Genomic DNA, 22,818 nt, shown 5'->3' on the forward strand with positions numbered 1-22,818 from the left:
ATATTTTTCTTGGATTCAAATAGCGACACTAATAAAAAACTTTGTTTGATTTTTATCGCTTCTTATTTTCAAAATATTTTTTGAAGTTTATGTCGTCCTCGTCCTCCGAACCCTCAAACCGGACGAAAAATTAGAAGGCATTTTTTTCAAAAAACTTAAAAAATATTCAATCTAAAAAAAGTGCAATCAACTGAAAACTATTTGAAATGCATTCTCCTATGTTGATAATCATTTTTAACATAATTGGTCCAGCTTTAAAACACTTTGAATTTTTGTGAAACTTTCAATTTGTTATCTCTAACTAGAAATCAAAAACTAGATTTTTTATAGCTTATGATTGAAGATCTATGTACTAGGTGTGGATTGCATTTTAGAAAAAAAAAATCATTGGATGGTTGATTCTATGGCTAACAATTTCACTTTTAGATACACTCCTCTCTTGATTGATCAAAGTCGAGTGACATAGACTACAAAAAATATTTGCAACGGCCTAAGATAACATTTAAATTGAATCAAATATTTGCATAAATATTTTTTTCTACCAGGAATGCATTCGATATCCTTTCCCTGAACGATGAGTTCGAACAATAAGTATTAAAAGAAGAAGAGAAGAAAATAATTTGAAAAAAAACATTTCAAATTTCTGAATTTTGAAATCAGAAAGCCTAAATTTTTTACATGAAATAATGTCACAAGCCAGTAAGAATATTCAAAATTTGAAAAAAATACTTTGATGGGCATTCTACTAATATTCTCTCAGTGACTTACAATTAATTTCTACAATTGCGTTCCCCAATTTTTGTTGTTGTTTACTTTTATTGCACAATAATTAAATCAATCAAAAGTACTTTTGTGCAACTAGATTCTTTCTTTTTTTACGAATAAATGTAGTCCTCTAGTATCCAGACTAAACTTCTCAGTAGAATATATACACTTGTTGAGAGACACTTTCACACTAGTTATACTAGTTCCAATCGTAGAATGATATTTTTTACAACGAATTACACTTAAATCAGTAATTTCTGTGTTCTACTTTCAACTGAACTTTACGTGCAGTCACTGATTGTTTTTTCCTTTTTTTCAACAAAACAACATCGACACACGAATGACGTCAAAGTACATTACAACATCTCTTCCTTCCTGTTTTCTTCTTTTTCTTTTTTCAAACCCCTTTCCGAGGGTCCTAAAACCACTACAAAGCACAGAGTACACGTCAAAGGGTCACGACATCTAGGGACCTCCAAAAACTCTTCCTTCTTCCCGTACGCTTCTTCGTTGCAATTCTCCTTACAATAATACGTACGTACGTACAGAGAGATCGCGCGGAGGTCACAGCGAACTACACGGAACACGCACACACACACGTAGACGGACAGTGAGACACACACACAGGAAGGAAGGAACACCGAGACACACAACACACACAACACCGAAACACCGAACGGAAAACACTTCCTTTCCCGGCGGAAGGATACAGGACACTAACTGTTGTTAGTTTTGCGCGAAGCACTTGGCCACCCGAGGAAAGCGAGGATTTTCCCGAGTTCCGAAGCGAAACAGGGACAGCTGCTGGAGCGGCGAGGATTTTCCCCTTAGCTTTTCGAGAGAGGGGAAAAAGGACGAAAGTTGCGAGCTTTTTCCCCTCCTTGGAAAAAGGGTCCGCGACCGAGTGAGACAGCGCGACCGCGCACGCGGCGAGAGGAGAGGAAGCAGCCTTTGAGGAAAAGTTGTTAACAATTTTGCGAGAGAGGATTGTTTCATTCGTACTGAGAGAGCCCCGGGAAAATTCGCGGGCCACGTGAAGGCATTTTGTGTGGTTTGTTGTGGTTCTCTCTTTCGTCGAGGTAACGATGAACGAGGATGCCGAGGCTCACGTGGTATTTCAAGGATGTTTGCTCGGGAGGAGATTTGTCGATGAAGAGAGCGAGTGGGGGGAAAATTCGTAAGGATTTTCACGGTGCTCTCGAGCTAGATTGAGCGAAAGCTATTGATGACGGCGCAGAACTCGGAATCGAAGTTCATCGAAAAGACTTGGTTTCATTAATATTTTCATCTTAAAATAATTGCAATTGCAAAAAAACACATATTGGCAGGTTAAGGATATATAAAACCTTATGATAAAATATTTAATTTTTAACATTTTCAATAAAGAGATCTGGAGAAACCGTTCAGGAATGGTCAATTTACAGTATGTAAAAAAAGTATTTACACCCCTTGAGCACTATGCACATTTTGTGATGAAACATGTAAAGAATTTAAAGTTTGACAGGAACCTAGTACTACGTTTTGTTCAGAAACTCATGCCAAACATTTTGCTACAAACAGCTCATGAAAAGATGATTTCTATAAAAAGTTATATAACAAATACTATTACGAAAATAAAAAAGGTGCAAAAAAAGTTTGTACACCTTTCGAAAAATTAACATAAATAATGTTATTTGTTGACAAATCACCATAAATCCAGTCTCCTAACTCCAAATAGGCATCCTTGACTGATTAAAAAAATGATTTGGATTGAATATAAAGTTTACTAACTACTTAGTATAAAAGTTTATATAACTCTGGAAATTCTATATAAAACTTATCTAAACTTAATTTTGCAAACTTTTAATTCAACTAAATGTCAATATATTACCATAGAATTGCTAAATAAACATTTTGGAGTGGGTATAACACCGTTTTGGGGGTATTTGTATCGATAGAATAGATTTTTCGTTGGAATTTCGTACCAACCCGGAATTACGTCGTCGGAAAATCCGCCGGCATTCGAACCGGTCCATAATTCTTAAGTCAACCTATGTGGCATCGAAAAGGGCATAAAATTTCCGATCTTTTGATACCCATACATCAATGTTTTCTATAAAACCCACGTTTTTAAATACCTGGGCTTTTTGCCCAGTTTGATCCACTAGAAAAAAAATTACGAAAGTCCATACATTTTTGGCAGATTGCTCAAACAAAACCATAACAACGTTTTTACCTAGGTATTTAAAATCGTGGGTTTTATAGAAAACCTAGATGTATGGGTATCAAAAGATCGGAAATTTTATGCCCTTTCCGATGCCACATAGGTTGACTTAAGAATTGTGGACCGGTTCGATGCCGGCGGATTTTCCGACGACGTAATTCCGGGTTGGTACGAAATTCCAACGAAAAATCTATTCTATCGATACAAATACCCCAAAACGGTGTTATACCCACTCCAAAATGTTTATTTAGCAATTATATGGTAATATATTGACATTTAGTTGAATTAAAAGTTTGCAAAATTAAGTTTAGATAAGTTTTATATAGAATTTCCAGAGTTATATAAACTTTTATACTAAGTTGTTAGTAAACTTTATATTCAATCCAAATTATTTTATAAATCAGTCAAGGATGCCTATTTGAAGTTGGGAGACTGGATTTATGCTGATTTGTCAACAAATAACATTATTTATGTTAATTTTTCGAAAGGTGTACAAACTTTTTTTGCACCTTTTTTAGTTTCGTAATAGTATTTGTTATATAACTTTTTATAGAAATCATCTTTTCATGAGCTTTTTGTAGCAAAATGTCTGGCATGAGTTTCTGAACAAAACGTAGTACTAGGTTTCTGTCAACATTAAATTGTTTAGATGTTTCATCACAATATGTGCATAGTGCCCAAGGGGTGTAAATACTTTTTTTACATACTGTATAAGCAATGTTCATAAAATTGTTCTAAAAATGTTTCGAGAAAAAACGCTTTGTCTCATTGAGCTATACACTCGAATTCACTCCGGATATTCGATTCACGGAAACTTTTTTTTTCATTGCTAATTTTGGGCCGTTGAGCTCTTATTTGACCGGACAAAAAATGTTATTTGGAAATATTGAATTGGATTCGGTTCAAAAGGTTCGCTGAACTCGAATTTGATTCCAAAGGTAACACATTCTCCACAAAATAAACAGTCTATTACGTGCATTTTTTTTTATTTGACGCAATTTGTGGGGCCTTTCCTAAGACCTAAAAAGCCATTTTGTGTTATTAGAATTGCCATAATAGGCTTCACATGAGTTTGCTAGATGTCCAAACAAAAATGGTAGGTTCAGAAGTCAGTATCTTTTGGAGGAATTTTCTGATCGACTTGATGTCTTGGACAAAGTCGTTGATTATGATTCGGACTATTGAAAAAAAAAACATGGAAAAAAACATACTGCCGATTTTTAAATGAAGATTTTTTTACAAAAAAATCAATATGCCAAAATCCATATTTTTTTATTTTTTTATAAAAGTTTTTTTATAAGTTTAATCTAATCTAATCTAATCTAATCAGACCCTAGCGCAGCCAATCTTTCGAAGGGATCCTGGAGAGTGCCTTAGGTTAGATGACGCCTAGCACTCTTCTTGTCATTTATTAATTTTTTTTTATATGTTTAAGAAGACAAAACCCGAAACATTTGAACCAAAAAGAGTACGGGCAATTTTTTTTCCGTCGAGTTAAATTTGTTTGAACAACAAAAACCTTTTTGAAAAAAAAATATTTTAATAATTAGGGCGGTAAATTTTCCGGGTTTTGAATTTCCCAGAAAACGGGAAAAATAAAATATTGAATCCCGGAAATTCCCGAGATCCCAGAAAATTTTTGAAGCAGCCATAAAATGTATGTTATCATTATATTTGTTATGTTTTTCTAGATTAAATAAAAAAATTAGCTCAAAACTGTTAATTGGTGATAAGCTACACTTCAATCTGAACAAGGACTGCAGTAGATAGTTTATAACACATTAAAAATGTTCTTTGATGTGCTTTGAAATTCAAATAAACCACATTTTTTTATAATATTTCTTTTATTTATTTATTTATTTATTTTTTTATTTACATAACATGACTGCAAAAGCTTAACACTTGTAGCACCAACGGGGTCAAAACTTACGCGAAGCACCAAGGGGGTCAAAAAAGTTGGAAATGCAACTTCATCCGGCTGTATCTCGGCGAAAACTCAACCGATTTGGATTATTCTTATTGCATTCGATCCGGAAGGATGTCAAGAATCACCTACAACAAGGTAGATCCAAAAAAGATACGTCTACGCTAAGTGACAATAAAAAAGGCATTTCCAACTTTTTTTCCAAGGTTTCAAAGAGCCGGTGTATTTGCATTTCCAACTTTTTTGACCCCGTTGGGGCTACAAGTGTTAAACAATTTCTTTGAAACTGTCTAAAACAACAAGAAATAAAATTATAGCAGACAATGTAACACTTTGGCGTTTGGCAAAGTTAAGAATTTTCTGTTTTATATTTAAAACATATTTTAAAAATTATCTTTAAGTCACTACCGCCAACTGGAGATAATCGGGACTGCAGTCTGAGTAGATACAGGAGATTTTATAGCAATAAATATGAAAATCGGTGTACTTATTGGTTTTGTTCTGTTTCTGTTGTAACCGACATCAATCAAAACAATCAGGACATAAATCCAAAAAGAATTAGTCCTGATTAGCTCGAGAATCCGATTTTTGATTGAAAGTTATTTTTTGAATTAAATACTTTTTTCAAGTTTTATCCTAACTATACGTGAATATAATACTAAGTCTTTTTTTGAATAAATAAAATTCAATAGAACATATTTAAGGAGCAAAGCATTTTGTGAAACCTTAACCTAACATTTTTTCCTAATAAGCCAAATTTATGCTGATATATACTAAATACAAACTTTAATGCTTTATAAATCTTATCGATTACTAAGTATTTAACTGTTCCACCACCAAATCTGAATTTATAGACCAAAATTTGATTTGTTTTCAATTTCGGGAATTCCCGGGACAACATATAAAAAAATCCCGGGATTCGGGAATTCCCGGGATGGACGCACTATTAATAATTATATTGATCAACTGCAGTTTTTGACTAACATCAAATTTTTAAAATAAAAAAATAAAACAATCTTGAAATTTTCTGATTTTTGGGGAAAAGTATTAAATTTTTTTGTTAAGCCAAGACTAATATTTAAAAAGAGTTAAATATTCAATGTAACGTTCTTTAAAACTTTTAGCCTTGGATTCACAATTTCAAAGAAAAATACTGTTAGTTCGGGAAACACCACTTTCATTTCATTTCACCAACTCCAAAATATCCCAAAAATAATAAGCAAAATAATGCCTCAAGAGTTTAAAATGATCGTAGACAAACTTCAACAATCGTCTGTGAACTGTTTTGAATACATTTAACAACGTTTTTTTTATTCTTTTTAATCATGCGTGGTCTGGATTTTTTTGTATTGTAATAGTAGTTTATGCAACAAGTTGCAAAAAGAGGATTTTTTCAGCAAGAGTCGTACATTTATCCAACGAGGTTCACCGAGTTGGATAAATACGAAGAGTGCTGTAAAAATCAAGTTTTGCAACGAGTTCCATACCACATTTTTTGCAATTCCAAAAAAACACACAATGAGTGAAATTTTATGTCAAATTTTCATGTATAAATCGTCAATAAATCGTTTAAATCAAAAAAATGTTGAAAAGTGTTACTTTTCGAAACAAGTGCTGAAAAGTTCAACTTTTCAGCACCCATTTGAGTGCTGAAAAGTAAAACTTTTCCGCATTTATTTTGAAAAGTGTTGCTATTCGATTCTGTTATTTTTGGTACAGAAAAGTAGGCTTTTTCGTCGTTCAAGAATGACAGGAAAAGTAAATAGTTTCACGACGGAATTGCAAAAAAATACTTAAAACATTTGAAGAGAAAAAACCTTTTTTCATCAATTCTTAGATACATTGATATTTTTTTGACATTATTATGTTTCAAGCATGTTGTGATAATTTTTGCATCAAATATTTTGAAACATGTTTTTGTATGGCCATATTATCATTCAGTGGCTTGAAACAATTTTCAAAATAAATATTTTAAAAAGATACTGAGTAACTCTCTAAGAAATCGGCCGATTTCGACCATTTCAATTTTTTGTATTTTTTGATTTGGCTCAAACTTTGTGGAGGCCTTTTCTATGACCAAATAAGCTATTTTGCGTGGTCACTCATGATCACTATTTTTAAAAATTGAAAAAATGCAAATATTTCGCTAAAATCAAACTTTCGGTGGCTATATCTTGAAAACGGAGCCCTTTATCAAAAAATCTGTAGAGTACTTTTCGATTGCAAATTCAATTTTGCAATAAAAAATAATGTCAAACTTGTTTTTGCAGGAAACTTCGATTTTTTTCCAAAAATCACTGTTTTTTCAAAAAATCAGAACTCGGCGGCAGATTTTTTGACCATGTTTCTCTATGGATCAAAAGTTGCGGATTTTTGTCCCCTAAAACATATCAAAAAATCTCGAAAATCAAAAAATACGTATTTTGGAAATTGAGTTTTAGTGAAAAAAAAGTTGATAAAACACCTGCAAATTTTTTTCCGTGTACCTATTTTTTTCTCAAAAGTCCTCAACAATACCTACAACTTTGCCGAAGACACCAAGTTGATCAGAATATTTACATACCATTTTTGTATAGACAGCAGCCAAAATTGTATGGAGACTTGTATGGGTGAACCAATGACACAAAATAGTTTCTTTGGTCATAGGGAAGGCCCTCACAAAGTTTGAGTCAAATCAAAAAATACAAATAAAATCCATTTCCAGTTTTGGTAGAGAATTGCTCTCCTAGAATCATAATGTATTGGTAATCTTTGACAGACATAATTACTTACCGATACTCTAGAATATTACGTGTTTTTGACATACCTGCAAAGAGAAAAAATAAATACCAATATAAGTACAACTCATTAAATGGATCAATATAATAATAAATTTATCATAGCTTGCAAAACTTAATTCTTGTTTAAACCAATTTTTTGTTGTTGGCCACAGAAATGTTTATAATTTTTTTATCTAGAGAATTCTAGAAAGAATTTCTTTATTTGTTTTATATAATTTTTAAAATGGAAGGAAAGCAACAAAATAATATTTAAAAAAAAATCTTTTTAGTATTGTTCAGCAAATTTGTATAATGCCTTGTCGTATGTATTGTCGTATGTATGTATTTAAAACATATTTCTAACTCTAAAAATCTTGTTTTACAATTTGATTTTTAAAACAATTGCTTTTTTAATTGACTTAAAAAAATATTTTACAAGAATATAAAAAGCACTTCACTAAGCAAAAACAAACAAAATTTAAAAAAACAGATTTTGTCATAAAATAAGATATCAATTTATTTTAAAACAAAAAAATAGGGTTTATAGAGCTTTCGTACAATGTATTAAACATTTGATGGATAAACTTAATCAAACTAAAATTCAATCGAGTTGAATGTAATTCGTTCCAACAAAATTCCCCTAAAACATAAACAAGATTAATGCAAAAGCAAGTTCTCGTGGAACATGAGTTTCATAAATTATCTCATAAACACAGGAAAACTAAATAGGTATCTTTAAAAAATTAGCATTAGAGGATTTGTTTCACAACAGTCAGACAGTTCACAAAAAAGGTACAAAGGGTGACAATAATAAAATTGACATGCGGAACACTCCTTTGATCGAATTGTTGTTGATGTTGACCGTTAAAGTTTGTATGGGAAAAGTCGCCAAAAAGGTATGGGAAAAAATGTGTTTCAAGCTTTTGCCGGAAAGGGCCGAAGGTCTAACCCAAATTTGTCTATATTTGAGATTCTTGCAGGAAATTTAATTCTCTGAAATTTTGTTGAAGCGTTCAAAACAACGAGTTGATCCAGATTGCTGGTGACCTAGGCAACCTGCTGCCATAATCTTGAGACAATGTGTTTGCTTTTCTACGATTTTACCGAAAAATGCGACCACTAAACCTTAACCGATTGGGCTCAAAATTGGCGGGAATCCTGGGTTTTTCCAAAATTTTCTATCTTTCATGTCACATCAATGTTGTACAAATCTGATTTAAATATCTATTTGAATAAAGGTCTCCAACAACCTCATAGAATGTTATTTCAATATGTGCCTAAAAATTGTTCCAAGAGGTAATCAATACTGGTCAGCGGTTAGTAAAAAAATTCCGAAATTCTACTACACATTGAAAATCTTAAAATTTAGAATTCACTGCCAACTTTTCTAATTAAACCGTTCATCTCCAACGTTCCATTGAGCGCGCACACTTTCCGCTCTCAGCAGGACCCAACACCACACTTACAAGTCCGTGCAGAGCCATAACAAACGGCGTAAAACATTAAGTCCTTGAAATTAGCCCCAACTCCAGCAGCACATGCATGCCTCAACCAAAGAAAAGGGGGGAAGGGAGAGAGGTGCACCTCCCATGGTGAGATTTATTACCTCAACCTCGCCCAGCCCGGCCCAGAATTGCCCCAGGTCAGCGGCGGAGCAGCTGCTTCTAATCCCTTCGTAAGACGCGGTCAATCTCTCTTACACAAGCACACCGCGGGTAATCCTAGCGGAAAGCTGAAGCTTTTCGCCCCGTCAGTGGAGGATTTTGCCGCGTTGATCCCGCCGGAGCTTCTTCAAGCAGACAAGTGGCCACTAATTTGCTGGGTTCGATCTGGGTTTTGTAGGGGGGGTTGGTCTCAATTTGGACCTGCTTTGGGTTGAAAATGAAGACTCTTGTGAGATAGGTCGAAAATAGGAACGTTTCCTGCTCTTAATCCCTACCAGTCGTCAAGGACTCAACTTCACTGGGTACGAAGGAGAGGAAGGAAGGTCGTCAGGACACCAATATTCAGTTTATTGGCACTCCATAATGTGATTAACGTCAGTCCGGCGATGAAGCGTGGGCGGTACCAATCAAACGATGAATGATGGCGATGATGAGCACCTCCCTAGGGGAGGGTTGAACGAGGTTGGGTGGGGCACGACCCGTGGGAGAATGTTTATGCTGACACGAGCTATCATCTCACTCCCACCTGGGACTGACATGAAGGGGGGAGTCGGGACTGTTAGAAGGAAGAATGTTATGAGAATTGAATATGTGATGATCAAATTTGCATTTATTTTGCCGTTTTCTTCAGGGAAAATTAATCCATTAAGATGAGTTATTTTTAAATAAAAAAAAATCTCTTGAATATTCAAATAAACATGACTTCTGACAGTGAGAAAAGCCTCGCACCGCAGTAGATGACCACACTTTTTTCAATACCCAACAGTCGGCCTATACTTGCAAGCTCACTTGAGCTGCCTCGTCTCGCTCATCCGCCCCATCGGGAATTAACATAATAAATTGGAAATGAATCTGGACGGGCAATTTGCTGATTGTTCCCATTGCAAGCCAGCAATCGTCAATCAATCAATCGAAAAGGTGAAGAAACTGGTCAAATTTTTGATGAGTTGCTGAAAAATGCAACGGTTTTGGCAATATAGTTATGTTGTTGACGTTGAATGAAGAGTAAATTAGCTGTTGAATTGTGTACTTTGTTTCAACACCATATTAACATTTAAAAGGCTATTAAATAAAATTTTGATTTTGAATGCTTACTAAATAACTTAAAAAAGATTATTCGAAAGCGTTTTTAGAATTTTTTTTTGCAATTCCGTAAAACACTCTTTTAATTTTATTTTTTTTTCCAGCGAAACGTTCTTCAAGTCCCCCAAAAAATTTGCCTTTTTTAGCAATTTTTTTTTGTTTTTTTTATTTGTTTTTTTTTCTATTACCAAAAAAGACATTTAGCAAACATCGAGTCTGCATACAATTTTTGGAAGCCGAAATATTCAAATATTGAAATATTCAAAAATATGTATCTTGAGAAAAAAATACTGTATTAGAAAAAAATATCATTTTTGAATATGTTTTAAATGCGAAAATTTTGCTTCTTTTAACCCTTTACAACACAACCCCGCCTTTAGACGGGCTTCGATTTAAAAAAAATCGCCAAAAATTCATTTTTCAACCAATTTTGATCTTAAAAAAAGCATTGGAAAAAAAGAACTCTTAAAATTTTAGAAAATTTATGGGTTAAAAAAAATGACGTTAATTTCGGCTGTGTTTTTTACTAACATTTCCTGTATTTTAAGTAATAATTATGCAGTAATTTTTCTAGAGTCCCAGACTATGCCTCTACGCATTTTTTTACAATTTAAATGATGACGGTGCAATTTTATAGCAGAAAATGTGAAAAACAAGAAAAAAATTAAAACATGAAAAATTAGATAGGCAAAATGTAATGAAAGGAGGTGATAGAATAGGTTAAATACTACCAAAAATTAACATAAACTAAACAAGATATATGCAAATTTAGATACTAAAAATGAAACAAGAAAAAAATTAAAACAAGAGAAGTAAAGTTTTTCGTAGAGCAAAAATTGCACAAAATGACCTCCTGAACACGGGAAAAATAAAAATTTTCGAAAAAAAATTGTTCAGTAGAGAATTAAGCTATGGCACAAGTTGGTTACAATTGAAAACCGTGAAAAAAAGTAAAAAACACTTTTTTGACCTAATTTTTTTAAATATGGAGTTTTTACCATCCATTTATTGCTATATGGATGGTTTTAAATACTCAAGGCGGCTCCAAAAACATCAAAAAATCTAAAAATTGAGACATACAATTTGATATCATCCACCGTTTCGAAGTATTAGATGCTTAAAATTAATAAGTTTTGTTAAACCTTTGTATTTTTTACCTGTAGAATCCATGACCAATCTTGATCATTTCTGAAAATATTAGCTTTTTGAGATGTTCATAAAATTTCCTATAAATTTACTTAAATCAATGTCTTTATTTTTCTCGAAATAATCAGACAAAATCTTTTAAATTTGTAAAAAAATCGTAAAAGATTTTGCGATATTTCAAAATATAAATTTTTGATTGGAAATTTGATTTTAAATAAAAATATATCTTTTTTCCAGGTGTTTTTATTAATATTTTGCTTTTTCCCAATTATTGGCAACACTGCCAAATAAGTTTTGACCAAGTTTTACCAGAACTTGAAAGATACCATTTTTTGTCATCTACACTTATAAAAAATTAGATTTTAATAAATAATTATTTTGAATAATTTATTTGTTCTTGAAAAAAAATTCGAATTAGAAAAAAAAGATATATTTTTTTAAGTGTAACTTTTTTTCTGAGAGGTCCGAAGAAATATCTACAACTTTACCCAAGACACAGGTTCTGAGTAATTTGAAAGCCTTTTTTCCATGGACGGTTGCAAAAACTGTATGGAAAATGACTTTTCTATCATAGAAAAAGTACACAGTTTTATCCAAATAAAAAAATACACTAAAAAATCGTTATCCAAGGTGTTAGAGGGTTGCTCGAAAGCAGTATCGAAAAACATTGTTTATCGATACAAGTGCTAAAAAGCTGATTTTTGTGCACTCAAATCGATGCTGAGTTGTTCTTTTCAGTACTCTTATTTTTGGCGATGAAAAGAAGGCCGTTTCGAATTAGTGCAAATCTATGTAATTTCACAATGGAACTGCACAAAAAGACAACTCGTTGCAAAACTTGATTTTTTCAGCACTCGTCATATTAATCCTACTCGGTAAACCTCGTTGGATAAATGTAACAATCGTAATTAGAATATCTTCTTTTTAAAATTTGTTGCCTAAGCTACTATAAAAGAATGAAATAACTCAAGACTTTTGAAAACTGTACTCATTATTTAAATCAATTCAGGCGAAAATCTTCTTTGCAAAATGTTTCCCACTCCACTTGATCCACAAACTTTCCCGCCAACAAAGTCCATTAAATTATGTGTTTGGATATTTCGAGAGCATAGTTCAAACTATACCAAGCCGATTCCCCCCACTCGAACCAACTTCGCAGTCAGAATCCAACCCAGACGAAGGGAATATAAATTAAATTTGTAGCCACCAAAAAACCGTTGGAGAGGGAGAGAAACCTCACGGCTCATCATCGTCAGTTTTTCCAAACCCACTTCCCCCAACTCAGCCTGATACGGTAGCCAATTAACCTCCCCACTCAAGAGAGAGACCCTCCCAAGCTCGTGTGTCAACGGAGGAGTTCCCGGCTGGTCGAGACACTTCAAATCAGGTTGAAAATTGGGTGTGCTGAAAACTCTTCAGTGGTGCGACTTGCGGTGTGGAAAGTTCGCGGGACATTTCATTTCCGGCCGTGTCACGTGCATTTCAAGCAAACGCGAATTACGCGAATTATGGGAAGAGACAGCGACGACGAAGCGACGACGTTGACATCTCGAGAGAGGATGTCAGCCAGAACCAACAGGACGACAAGGGGTTGGATAAATTTAATTAGAATTTCTGGAACAGCGAGCTAGTTTTAGGCACGGAGTTCTGCTGAAGGAAAATTTCAAATAAAATTACACAGAAATCTTTTATCTCAAACTCAGCGAGTTGATATTCTTTGCTAGTGGAGACTATGACCAAATCAATTGAGCAAACTCATCGTAAGCAATATCGCATACCTCACAAACAATGACCAACAAGTTTACATTTGACAAACACCAACTCTGCAGCGATATAGACGTTCGATACGACTAGTCATCGTAGAAGTACTATGCCTATTCTTGATCAATTTTAATTGAAACAAATTTGGAACACTTGCCATTCACAGTTCTGATTCAATCGAGCCCGTTCCATCGTGCAAGCTAAGTGTGTCGGAAAAAAGTGCGTCCAAAGTTTAAGATATGAAAATAGTTGAAACATAAACCAGTTCTGGCTATCTCGTGTCGTCACTGATATCAGCTGAGCCAGATAAGAGATCCGTCGAAACCAGTTACTCAATTCACGAAATCAGTTCTGAACCTCCGTCCACGGCACAAGCATGACTTCGGCGAGAATTCTCCTGGTGGTTGCCGTGCTCGCCCTTGCTGGAACGGCTCAGAGTGCCAAAATCCTCGGAGTCATCCCATCCGGCGGTAAGTCACACCACTTCGTCGGAGCTGCCTACACGAAGGCCCTGGCTGAGGCTGGACATGATGTGACGGTCATTGCGGCTTTCCGGGAGAAGAATCCTCCCAAGAACTATCGGGAGATTGTGATGGATGATCTGTACAAGACGCTGTTGAGTGAGTCGGAATACTTCAAATGATGAAGAGGTGGTAAATAATGCATATTTTGTAGAATTCATGGAAAATCCGTTCGAGTTCCCGGAGATTCCACCGCTGATGCATCTGTACATGATGTACACCGAGTTCGGGAAGTTCTCCAGCGAGTTCACCCTGAACCATCCCGAAGTTAAGGAGTTGATGGAGTCCGGTGGAACATTCGACTTGGTGATTGTCGAAACCTTCCTCACAGAAGCTATCTACGGCATGGCGCAACACTTCAACGCATCGCTCATAACGTACTCCACGCTGGGAAACATCCTTTGGACCAGGGAACTAACCCGTAGCCCCGCACCAACGTCCCACGTGGCCAACTTCATCCTGAACTACGTCGATAGCATGACCTTTTGGGAACGTGTTTGGAACACGATCGTCGACTGGTCGGATCGCCTCATGTACAACACGCTGCATTTGCCAGTGCAGAAGCAACTGTACGAGCAGGCATTCCCCAACGCTAAGATCTCCTTCGAAGAGCAGATGAAGAACGTTTCGCTGGTACTGCTGAACAGCCACTTTAGCTTGAGTTCACCGCGACCGTACCCACCGAACGTGATCGAAGCTGGCGGAATCCAGATCGAAAAGGTTAAGCCACTGCCAGAGGACCTCAAGAAGTTCCTGGATGGAGCAAAGGACGGTGCAATCTACTTCAGCATGGGATCCTACTTGAAGTCAGAACAATTCCCGATCGAAAAGCGAGACGCCTTCATCAAGGTGTTCTCGCAGATGAAGCAGCGGATTGTGTGGAAGTTTGAAGACGAATCCATTCCCAACCTTCCGAAGAATGTTCTGATCAAGCCGTGGATGCCACAGAATGATATCCTTGCGCATCCAAACGTCAAGGTGTTCATCACGCACGGTGGGTTATTGGGAGGCACTGAAGCTCTGTTCCATGGAAAACCGGTCGTTGGAATCCCGATATTCGGGGATCAGACCATGAACGTACAGAGGGCCGTCAAAACTGGATACGGCGTAGAGTTGCTCTACAAAGATATCACAGAAGAGAACGTCGAGAATGCGTTAAATAAGGTCCTGGGAGATCCAAAGTACGCAAAAACGGCTCAACTGATCTCCCAACGGTATCATGACAAACCAATGAGTGCCAAGGAGACTGCCCTGTTCTGGATAGAGTACGTGCTGCGGCATCGTGGTGCTCCACAGCTTCGCTCTCCAGCTCTGGAGCTGTCATTCTTCCAGTATCTCGCGTTGGACGTGTATGGAACGTTGGCCGCCATAGCACTTGCAGTGAGTTTGATACTGTACTGGGCAGTTAAAAGTTTCGTCAGAAATGTATGTGGTACTAAACCAAAGAAGAGTAAAAAGGTAGACTAACAGTACGAAATACATGACTAGCAAAATCAAGTAAAACGGTTTTATTCAAGCCTGTCTTGGTACAGATAAGCGATAAGAAATCCAATGCTACTCTCATCAGCGCCTCGCTCATTTCAAGACTGACTCTTAACCAGACATGACGACTTCACTGAGACTTTTTCTTATCGCACTCGCATGCACCGGCTCGACTCGTTGTGCCAAGATTCTCGGAGTCATGCCGGACGGTGGCAAATCCCATCACTTTATCGGATCTGCGTACACCAAAGCGTTGGCCGAAGCCGGCCACGAGGTGACGGTTATTGCGGCATTCCGGGAGAAGCACCCCCCACCAAACTACCGGGAGATTGTGATGGAGGAGTTGTACGATACGATGCTGTGTGAGTTTTTTTTTTTGTTCCAGGTGTTACAAAAAGTAAACGACTCTTTCCTAACCAGCATTCATGGAGAACCCGTTCGAGTACTCGGATGTTTCCCCACTCATGAACATGTACTCGTTGTACGCAGAATTTGGCAAGTTCACCAGCAGCTACACGCTGAACCACCCAAAGGTCCAGCAGCTGCTCCGATCCGACGAATCCTTCGACCTGGTTATCGTCGAAACCTTCCTGACGGAGGCACTCTATGGGTTGGCGCAGCACTTCAACGCATCGCTCGTGACCTACTCCCCGCTCGGCAGTACTCTGTGGACTACGGAGCTGACACGCACGCCGGTGCCCACATCCCATGTGGCGCACTTCACGCTGAACTACGGCGACAAAATGAGCTACGGCGAGCGCTTCTGGAATACCGTCGTCAACTGGGCGGACCGGTTGATGTACCGTACGCTGCACATGCCGGCTCAGAAGCAACTGTACGAGCGAGCGTTCCCAAATGCACGGGTGACGTTTGAAGAACAAATGAAGAATGTTTCGCTGGTGCTACTAAACAGCCATTTTAGCTTGAGTTCACCGCGACCGTATCCTCCAAACGTGATTGAAACTGGAGGAGTGCAGATTGATAAGGTTAACCCGTTGCCGGAGGTATGTTGCTTCGAACTCTCAAAGTCTGAAAAAAAACTGAAATTATCTCACAGAACCTTCAAGCCTTCTTAGACGGTGCCACCGATGGCGCAATCTACTTCAGCATGGGCTCGTTCATCAACTCGAAGGACTTTCCCGTCGAGAAGCGTGACACCTTCATCAAGGCATTCGCACGTATCGACCAGCGAGTCGTTTGGAAGTTCGAGGACGAATCCATCCTTGATCTGCCGAATAACGTGCTGATCCAATCGTGGTTACCCCAGAATGACATCCTTGCGCATCCGAACGTCAAAGTGTTCATCACCCACGGGGGTCTGCTGAGTGGAACGGAAGCGCTGTACCATGGCAAGCCCATCGTTGGAATCCCCGTTTTTGGGGATCAAACCATGAACGTGCAGAGAGCCGTCAAAGCAGGATTCGGCGTAGAGTTACAGTACAAAGATATTACGGAATCCAACATCGAAAATGCTCTGGATAAAGTGTTGAGAGATCCCAAGTACGCGGAAACAACTCGGAGCATTTCGCGGAGATACCACGACAAACCAATGAGCGCCAAGGAGACTGCCCTGTACTGGTTGGAGTACGTGATTCGGTATCAAGGGGCTCCCCAGCTACGATCTCCAGCAATGGCGTTGACACTGATTGAGTATTGCTCGATAGACGTGTACTCGCTGGTTGTAACTATAAGTATTTTGATTACGATTTCATTATACCTAGCTATCAAAATAGATTATCATAAATGTATTCCATCAAAAGTTAAAAGAAATAAAAAGATTGATTAATCTCAGAAACACAACACACCGACTTAGACTATGAGCCGTTGCTGTTGATTTTGTGCAATTATTTACTTTCTCGAGGATGCACTAACAGTCACTTCAATTTGAAGAGATTCGCTCTTGCTCTAAGAAGGTAGCGAAAATTGTCCAGTCATACCTCAACCGCCGCCATGAACGGTCGCGGAATATTCACCCTAGTCACACTTTGCCTAGTAGGCTATGCCACGGGCGCCAGAATCCTCGGGATACTTCCAATGGGCGCCAAGTCCCACAACATAATCGGAGCAGCCTACATGAAGGCACTGGCAGCAGCCGGTCACGAAGTGACCGTCGTAAGTCCGTACACTTTGAAAACCCCACCGAAAAACTATCGAGACATTGAGCTAACCGGAATGCTGGAAGCGATGGATGACCAGGAGAAGAACCTGTTCAACTATAAGGGATCCGGCATTGGATCATTCTTCATCATGATGTACGTACTGTACGGAAAGCTTCCGGAAGTGGTCGGCAAGCTCGTGCTTCAGCATCCAAACGTAGTTAAGCTGCTAAATTCCAACGAAAAGTTCGACCTAGTTATAGTGGAGTCATTCCTCACGGAATCGCTGTACGGATTTGCGCAGCATTTTGACGCCCCACTGGTAACGTACTCCACGTTTGGGAACTCCATGTGGACCAACGACCTGGTGGGAACGCCGGCCCCGCCGTCACACGTCGCGCACTTCCTGCTGAGTTATGCCGATCGGATGGCGTTCTGGGAGCGATTGGTCAACACGGTGGTAACTATTTTGGACCGGGTAGTGTTCGAGTGGTATTACCTGCCAAAGCAAAGGGAGTTTTACGAAGTGGGCTTTCCAAACGCTAAGATCTCGTTTGAAGATCAGATGAAGAACGTTTCGCTAGTGTTTTTGAATCAGCACTTTAGCGTTAGCAGTCCTAGGCCGTACGCGCCGAACATGGTCGAGGTCGGTGGGATTCAGGTGGAGAAGCCGAAGGCGTTACCAAAGGTGAGATTATTGATCAGGGGACGTACTAAGCAAAGTAATACTTATTTTTTTAGGACCTTCAAAAATACCTCGACGGAGCCGAGCACGGTGTGATCTACTTCTGCATGGGATCCAATCTCAAGTCAAAGTTCTTCCCAGAAGAGAAACGGAACGCATTCCTCAAAGTATTCTCCACGTTGAAGGAGCGTGTGCTGTGGAAGTTTGAGGATGAAACGCTTCCCAATCAACCGAGTAATGTCAAGATTCAGGCGTGGATGCCTCAAAATGACATCTTGGCGCATCCTAAGGTCAAACTGTTCATTACGCATGGTGGACTGCTTGGAACTTCGGAGTCCTTGACGCATGGAAAGCCCATGATTGGAATCCCGATCTTCGGCGATCAAATGATGAACGTTGAGAAGGGAGTACGAGCTGGATACTCCTATCTACTGGACTACGATGATATTACAGAGGAGAGTGTTTCGAAAGCGATCAACACAGTTTTGGAAACTCCTTCGTATACGAGGACCGCACAGCTGATATCCCAGAGATTCCGTGATAGACCGATGACGGCTCAACAGACAGCTGTATACTGGGTGGAATACGTAATCCGACATGGAGGAGCTCCACATCTGAGGTCTCCAGCGTTGGATCTGTCATTGCTTCAGTATCATTTGCTAGATGTTTACGGAATTTTAATAATATTTGTCATAACATCAATATGGCTGCTTATGTATACAGTGAGGATACTCTTAACGAAGATAATTAAACCTAACAAATCAAAAGGTTCAAAAAAGAAACGTCCTTAAAGCATTTCGTTAAAAAATAAAGATGTCCAATCAAGCAAACTGCTGGAAATATATTATTCATGGATAGATAGCCATGACCTTAGCGGTTTAGACTCCATAAATGGAAATTACAATACTCTTATCATCAACATTACAATCCATCAAAGATAAGATATCGTTTCATAGCATCCAGCTCTATTGAATCAACTACCGAAACAAACCAGTCGTTGCTCGCCCGTCACCATGGACTCTCGCGCACTGCTTGCACTGGCCCTGCTGGGGCTGGTATGCTCTTCCGAGGGCGCCAAAATTCTCGGAATCCTTCCGACGGCCGGCAAATCTCACTACATAATAGGGGCAGCGTACATGAAGACCCTCGCGGAAGCCGGCCATGAAGTGACCGTCATAAGTCCGTTCCCGCTGAAGAACCCGCCGAAGAACTACCGCGACATCGAGCTGACCGGGATGCTGGAAGCGGCCGCCGGCCAAGACGAGGACATGTTCAAGTACAAGGGATCCGGCTTCGGGTCGTTCGCCATCATGCTGATGGTGCTGTACGGAATGTTTCCGGAGGTGGTCTGTAAGTTTGTGCTTCAGCATCCGAACGTGGTGGAGCTGTTGAACTCGGATGAGAAGTTTGATCTCGTGATAGCGGAAACGTTCCTCACGGAATCGCTGTACGGATTCGCGCAGCACTTTGATGCCCCACTGATTACGTACTCCACGTTTGGGAACTCCATGTGGACCAATGACCTGGTGGGAACGCCAGCGCCACCGTCGCATGTAGCACATTTTCTGCTCAGCTTCGCCGATCAGATGTCATTTTGGGAGCGATTGGCGAACGTAGCTGCTACGGTGGTGGATCGTTTAGCTTTTGAGTTGTATTATCTTCCAGTTCAGAAGCGAATGTATGAAGAAGGATTCCCAAATGCAAAGATTTCGTTTGAAGAGCAGATGCAGAACGTGTCGTTGGTGTTCCTGAATCAACATTTCAGCGTTAGCAGTCCCAGACCGTATGCGCCGAACATGATCGAGGTTGGTGGTATTCAGGTGGAGAAGCCCAAGGCATTACCAGAGGTAAGAATCTCATAGCATTAATGATAAAAGAAACCAAAAAATGTATCATTTTAGGACCTTCAAAAATACCTCGACGAGGCCGAGCACGGTGTGATCTACTTCTGCATGGGATCCAATCTCAAGTCCAAGTTCTTCCCAGAAGCGAAACGAAACGCATTCCTCAAAGTATTCTCCACGTTGAAGGAGCGTGTTCTGTGGAAATTTGAGGACGAGACGCTTTCCAATCAACCGGGCAATGTCAAGATTCAGGCGTGGATGCCTCAAAATGACATCTTGGCGCATCCTAAGGTCAAACTGTTCATTACGCATGGTGGACTGCTTGGAACATCGGAGTCCCTGACACATGGAAAGCCCATGGTTGGAATCCCGATCTTCGGCGATCAAATGATGAACGTGGAGAAGGGTGTACGAGCTGGATACTCCTATCTGCTGGACTACGATGATATTACAGAGGATAGCGTGTCGAAAGCGATCAACACAGTTTTGGGAACTCCTTCGTATACGAAGACCGCACAGTTGATATCCCAGAGATTCCGTGATAGACCGCTGACGGCTCAACAGACAGCCGTATACTGGGTTGACTACGTAATTCGACATGGAGGAGCTCCACATCTGAGGTCACCAGCGATGGATCTGTCATTGCTCCAGTATCAGCTGCTGGACGTATATTTGGTACTGTTAGCGATAGTTATGTCAATAGCTGCTTTAAACTTCTACATTGCAAGAGTTATATTAAGAATGTTGTTCAAACTTAAAAAAGCTAAAGGAAAGAAACAAAAGAGGTCGTAGAATTGCTCATGATTCAGCGTGTTTGAAAATGATTCGTTTTTTGCAATATCACTGTTCATAAAAGATGACTGATAATAGGTCTTCGTTGCTGATAAGATATATTCACTGCTTGCGCTACTACTATTGGTACAAAGCGTCTGCTCTTCACCTTGCGCTGATAAGAGTTCGTTCATAACGTTACTACTTCCGTAACCCTACCCCGTTTTAATTGCCCTCCAAAAACCGCTTCGCCACCGCGTCCGTCATGACCCTCCAGGGACTCATCCGTCCTCCCAAAAAACATCTCAAAACGGGGTCATTAAATCTGCTCCAAAACGTTCCACGACCCGCAAATAAAACATGTCGCGACTCATAAAATCGTCACGTTCCACATTTTTTTCCTTTTGCCTCCAGTTGTGGTCATCTTCGAAGGAAAAAAACGTACGAACCAACCAAAAAGGGGTTTTGATCCACGGCCTAAATTCCCTTTACGACCTGTCCGCGGACAACCTCCCTCGCCAAAAACGAACAGCTCCGGAATGAAATATTTACAAGGGTAATCGTAAACATTAGGACTTACGAACGAATGATCCACGCGCGCGTTCGTGCGCGTCGCCAAGAAAACCCATAAATTGGCCCGAAGGGTGTACTCTCGGCTGACTAATTCATTTTTTGGCAACACTGCTGCTGGTAATGGATTCGGTCGCCGGTCACGGCCAATGGCTGGTTTATTAACGGGTTCCAATTAGGTTGGGTGAAAAATTAACCCCCCCTGGTTTGTTGTGACAGGGTGGAAAATTATTAAAGCTATCAGTGTGGTGCTGGTGCTTCTGATGGAAATCTTGGACGGCAGCTTGGCGGACATCATTTTTTATTTACCTTTATAAGCAGTTGAAGACTGTTGGTGCGCTATCGCGGCAAGGAAATCGCAAACCTTTTTATGAGCTGTCAAGCTAATGAAAAGATCTTGGGAATAGATGAACACATTAACGTGAATAATTAATCTGGTCGTGGTTCCGTCTGGGGTGTGCTTGAAATATTTTCAAAGCGAAGTCTTCGACTAGGCAACTAAAAAGAAATGATAAAAGGACTCAGTGAAAATAAATATTACTTTTCAAAAAATTATTCATGATAATAATTTGTACAAGTTTTGCATTCTTTCAACATTACCATTTTTAAGAGAATAAATTGATTACAAAACATAATTTCTAAGCATTTTTAAATTAAAAAATATCAAACCAGATCAGTTCTTTGAAAACAAATGAACCTCTATAATAATCAATGAAGCTTTTCAATCTTTTCAACATGACCAGTTCTTTGAAAATTAACTGGAATTGAAAAAAATCTTTAAGCTCTTGCAGAAGTGCATATTCTTCGAATTATTTAAAGAAATAATTTTGTGTGTGGGAATTTTAGCGTTATTTAGCATGAAAAGCATGAAAAGTTTAAAAGAAAACAGACTTTCAACAAAAAAAAATATTTTTTTAATTATTTAGAACGTTACAGTTAGTAATTTTATTTAAAAAAAAATGCTATTTCTTTCTGGATGGTTTTATTTGTTAAAAATACGAGCAGTTCTTTGGAATCAGAATTGTAGACATTAAAAAACATAATTGAGTAGTTCTCTTTGAGTTCGCAATTTTTTCACGGTTTTTTAAGTTTTCATTGTTTGATTTGGATGAAACTTTGCCAAAATTAGTCATTCTTTACCATATGTTTTTTCTATACAAATATCCATACAATTTTGGGGACTGGTCATACGAAAAAGATATGAAATGTACGGAATTCTGTATCTTGAAAACGAGATTTTTTGATCGATTTTGTGCCTTCGGTTGTTGATCAAAAATTGTTATGGAAAAAAAATCCCATAATTTTATTTAACACTTTTATTCCTGCAAGTTGAATTCGCAAAATACGATTTTATTTTTTTATGTACATGTTTTAGGAAACTAAAATAATAATTGTTTGAGTCATAAGTGCGTGATGATGCTCAATCTGGTTTGGGAGTTATGAATTTTTGAATAAAAAGATTTTTTTTGGAAAAATATAAAAAAACTGCGCCACAAAAAATTAAAAAAAATATTAAAAGCAAAATTAAATTTGCTATCGAACAG

At 38.4% G+C, this 22,818-nt stretch overlaps 4 protein-coding genes across 18 annotated transcripts in view; 3 read left to right on the top strand and 1 right to left on the bottom strand.

Moving 5' to 3' along the window:
• Positions 1-22,818, bottom strand: part of LOC6035297 (calmodulin-binding transcription activator 1) — a 380,289-nt gene that overhangs the window by 205,575 nt on the left and 151,896 nt on the right. The gene's annotated exons all lie outside the window — the stretch shown is intronic.
• Positions 15,388-17,117, top strand: LOC6035302 (UDP-glycosyltransferase UGT5). The gene is made up of 3 exons (XM_038260381.1): positions 15,388-15,670; positions 15,729-16,312; positions 16,366-17,117. The coding sequence occupies exons 1-3, from the start codon at positions 15,430-15,432 to the stop codon at positions 17,092-17,094; spliced, it is 1,554 nt and encodes a 517-aa protein (XP_038116309.1). The 5' UTR covers positions 15,388-15,429; the 3' UTR covers positions 17,095-17,117.
• Positions 17,250-18,919, top strand: LOC6035303 (UDP-glycosyltransferase UGT5). Its single transcript, XM_038260380.1, has 2 exons — positions 17,250-18,092; positions 18,146-18,919. The coding sequence occupies exons 1-2, from the start codon at positions 17,259-17,261 to the stop codon at positions 18,878-18,880; spliced, it is 1,569 nt and encodes a 522-aa protein (XP_038116308.1). The 5' UTR covers positions 17,250-17,258; the 3' UTR covers positions 18,881-18,919.
• On the top strand, positions 19,072-20,742 carry LOC6035304 (UDP-glycosyltransferase UGT5). Its single transcript, XM_001845470.2, has 2 exons — positions 19,072-19,936; positions 19,991-20,742. The coding sequence occupies exons 1-2, from the start codon at positions 19,103-19,105 to the stop codon at positions 20,723-20,725; spliced, it is 1,569 nt and encodes a 522-aa protein (XP_001845522.2). The 5' UTR covers positions 19,072-19,102; the 3' UTR covers positions 20,726-20,742.

Source organism: Culex quinquefasciatus, chromosome 3 (genome assembly GCF_015732765.1).
Source record: "Culex quinquefasciatus strain JHB chromosome 3, VPISU_Cqui_1.0_pri_paternal, whole genome shotgun sequence".
Classification (NCBI taxonomy): Eukaryota; Metazoa; Arthropoda; class Insecta; order Diptera; family Culicidae; genus Culex; species Culex quinquefasciatus.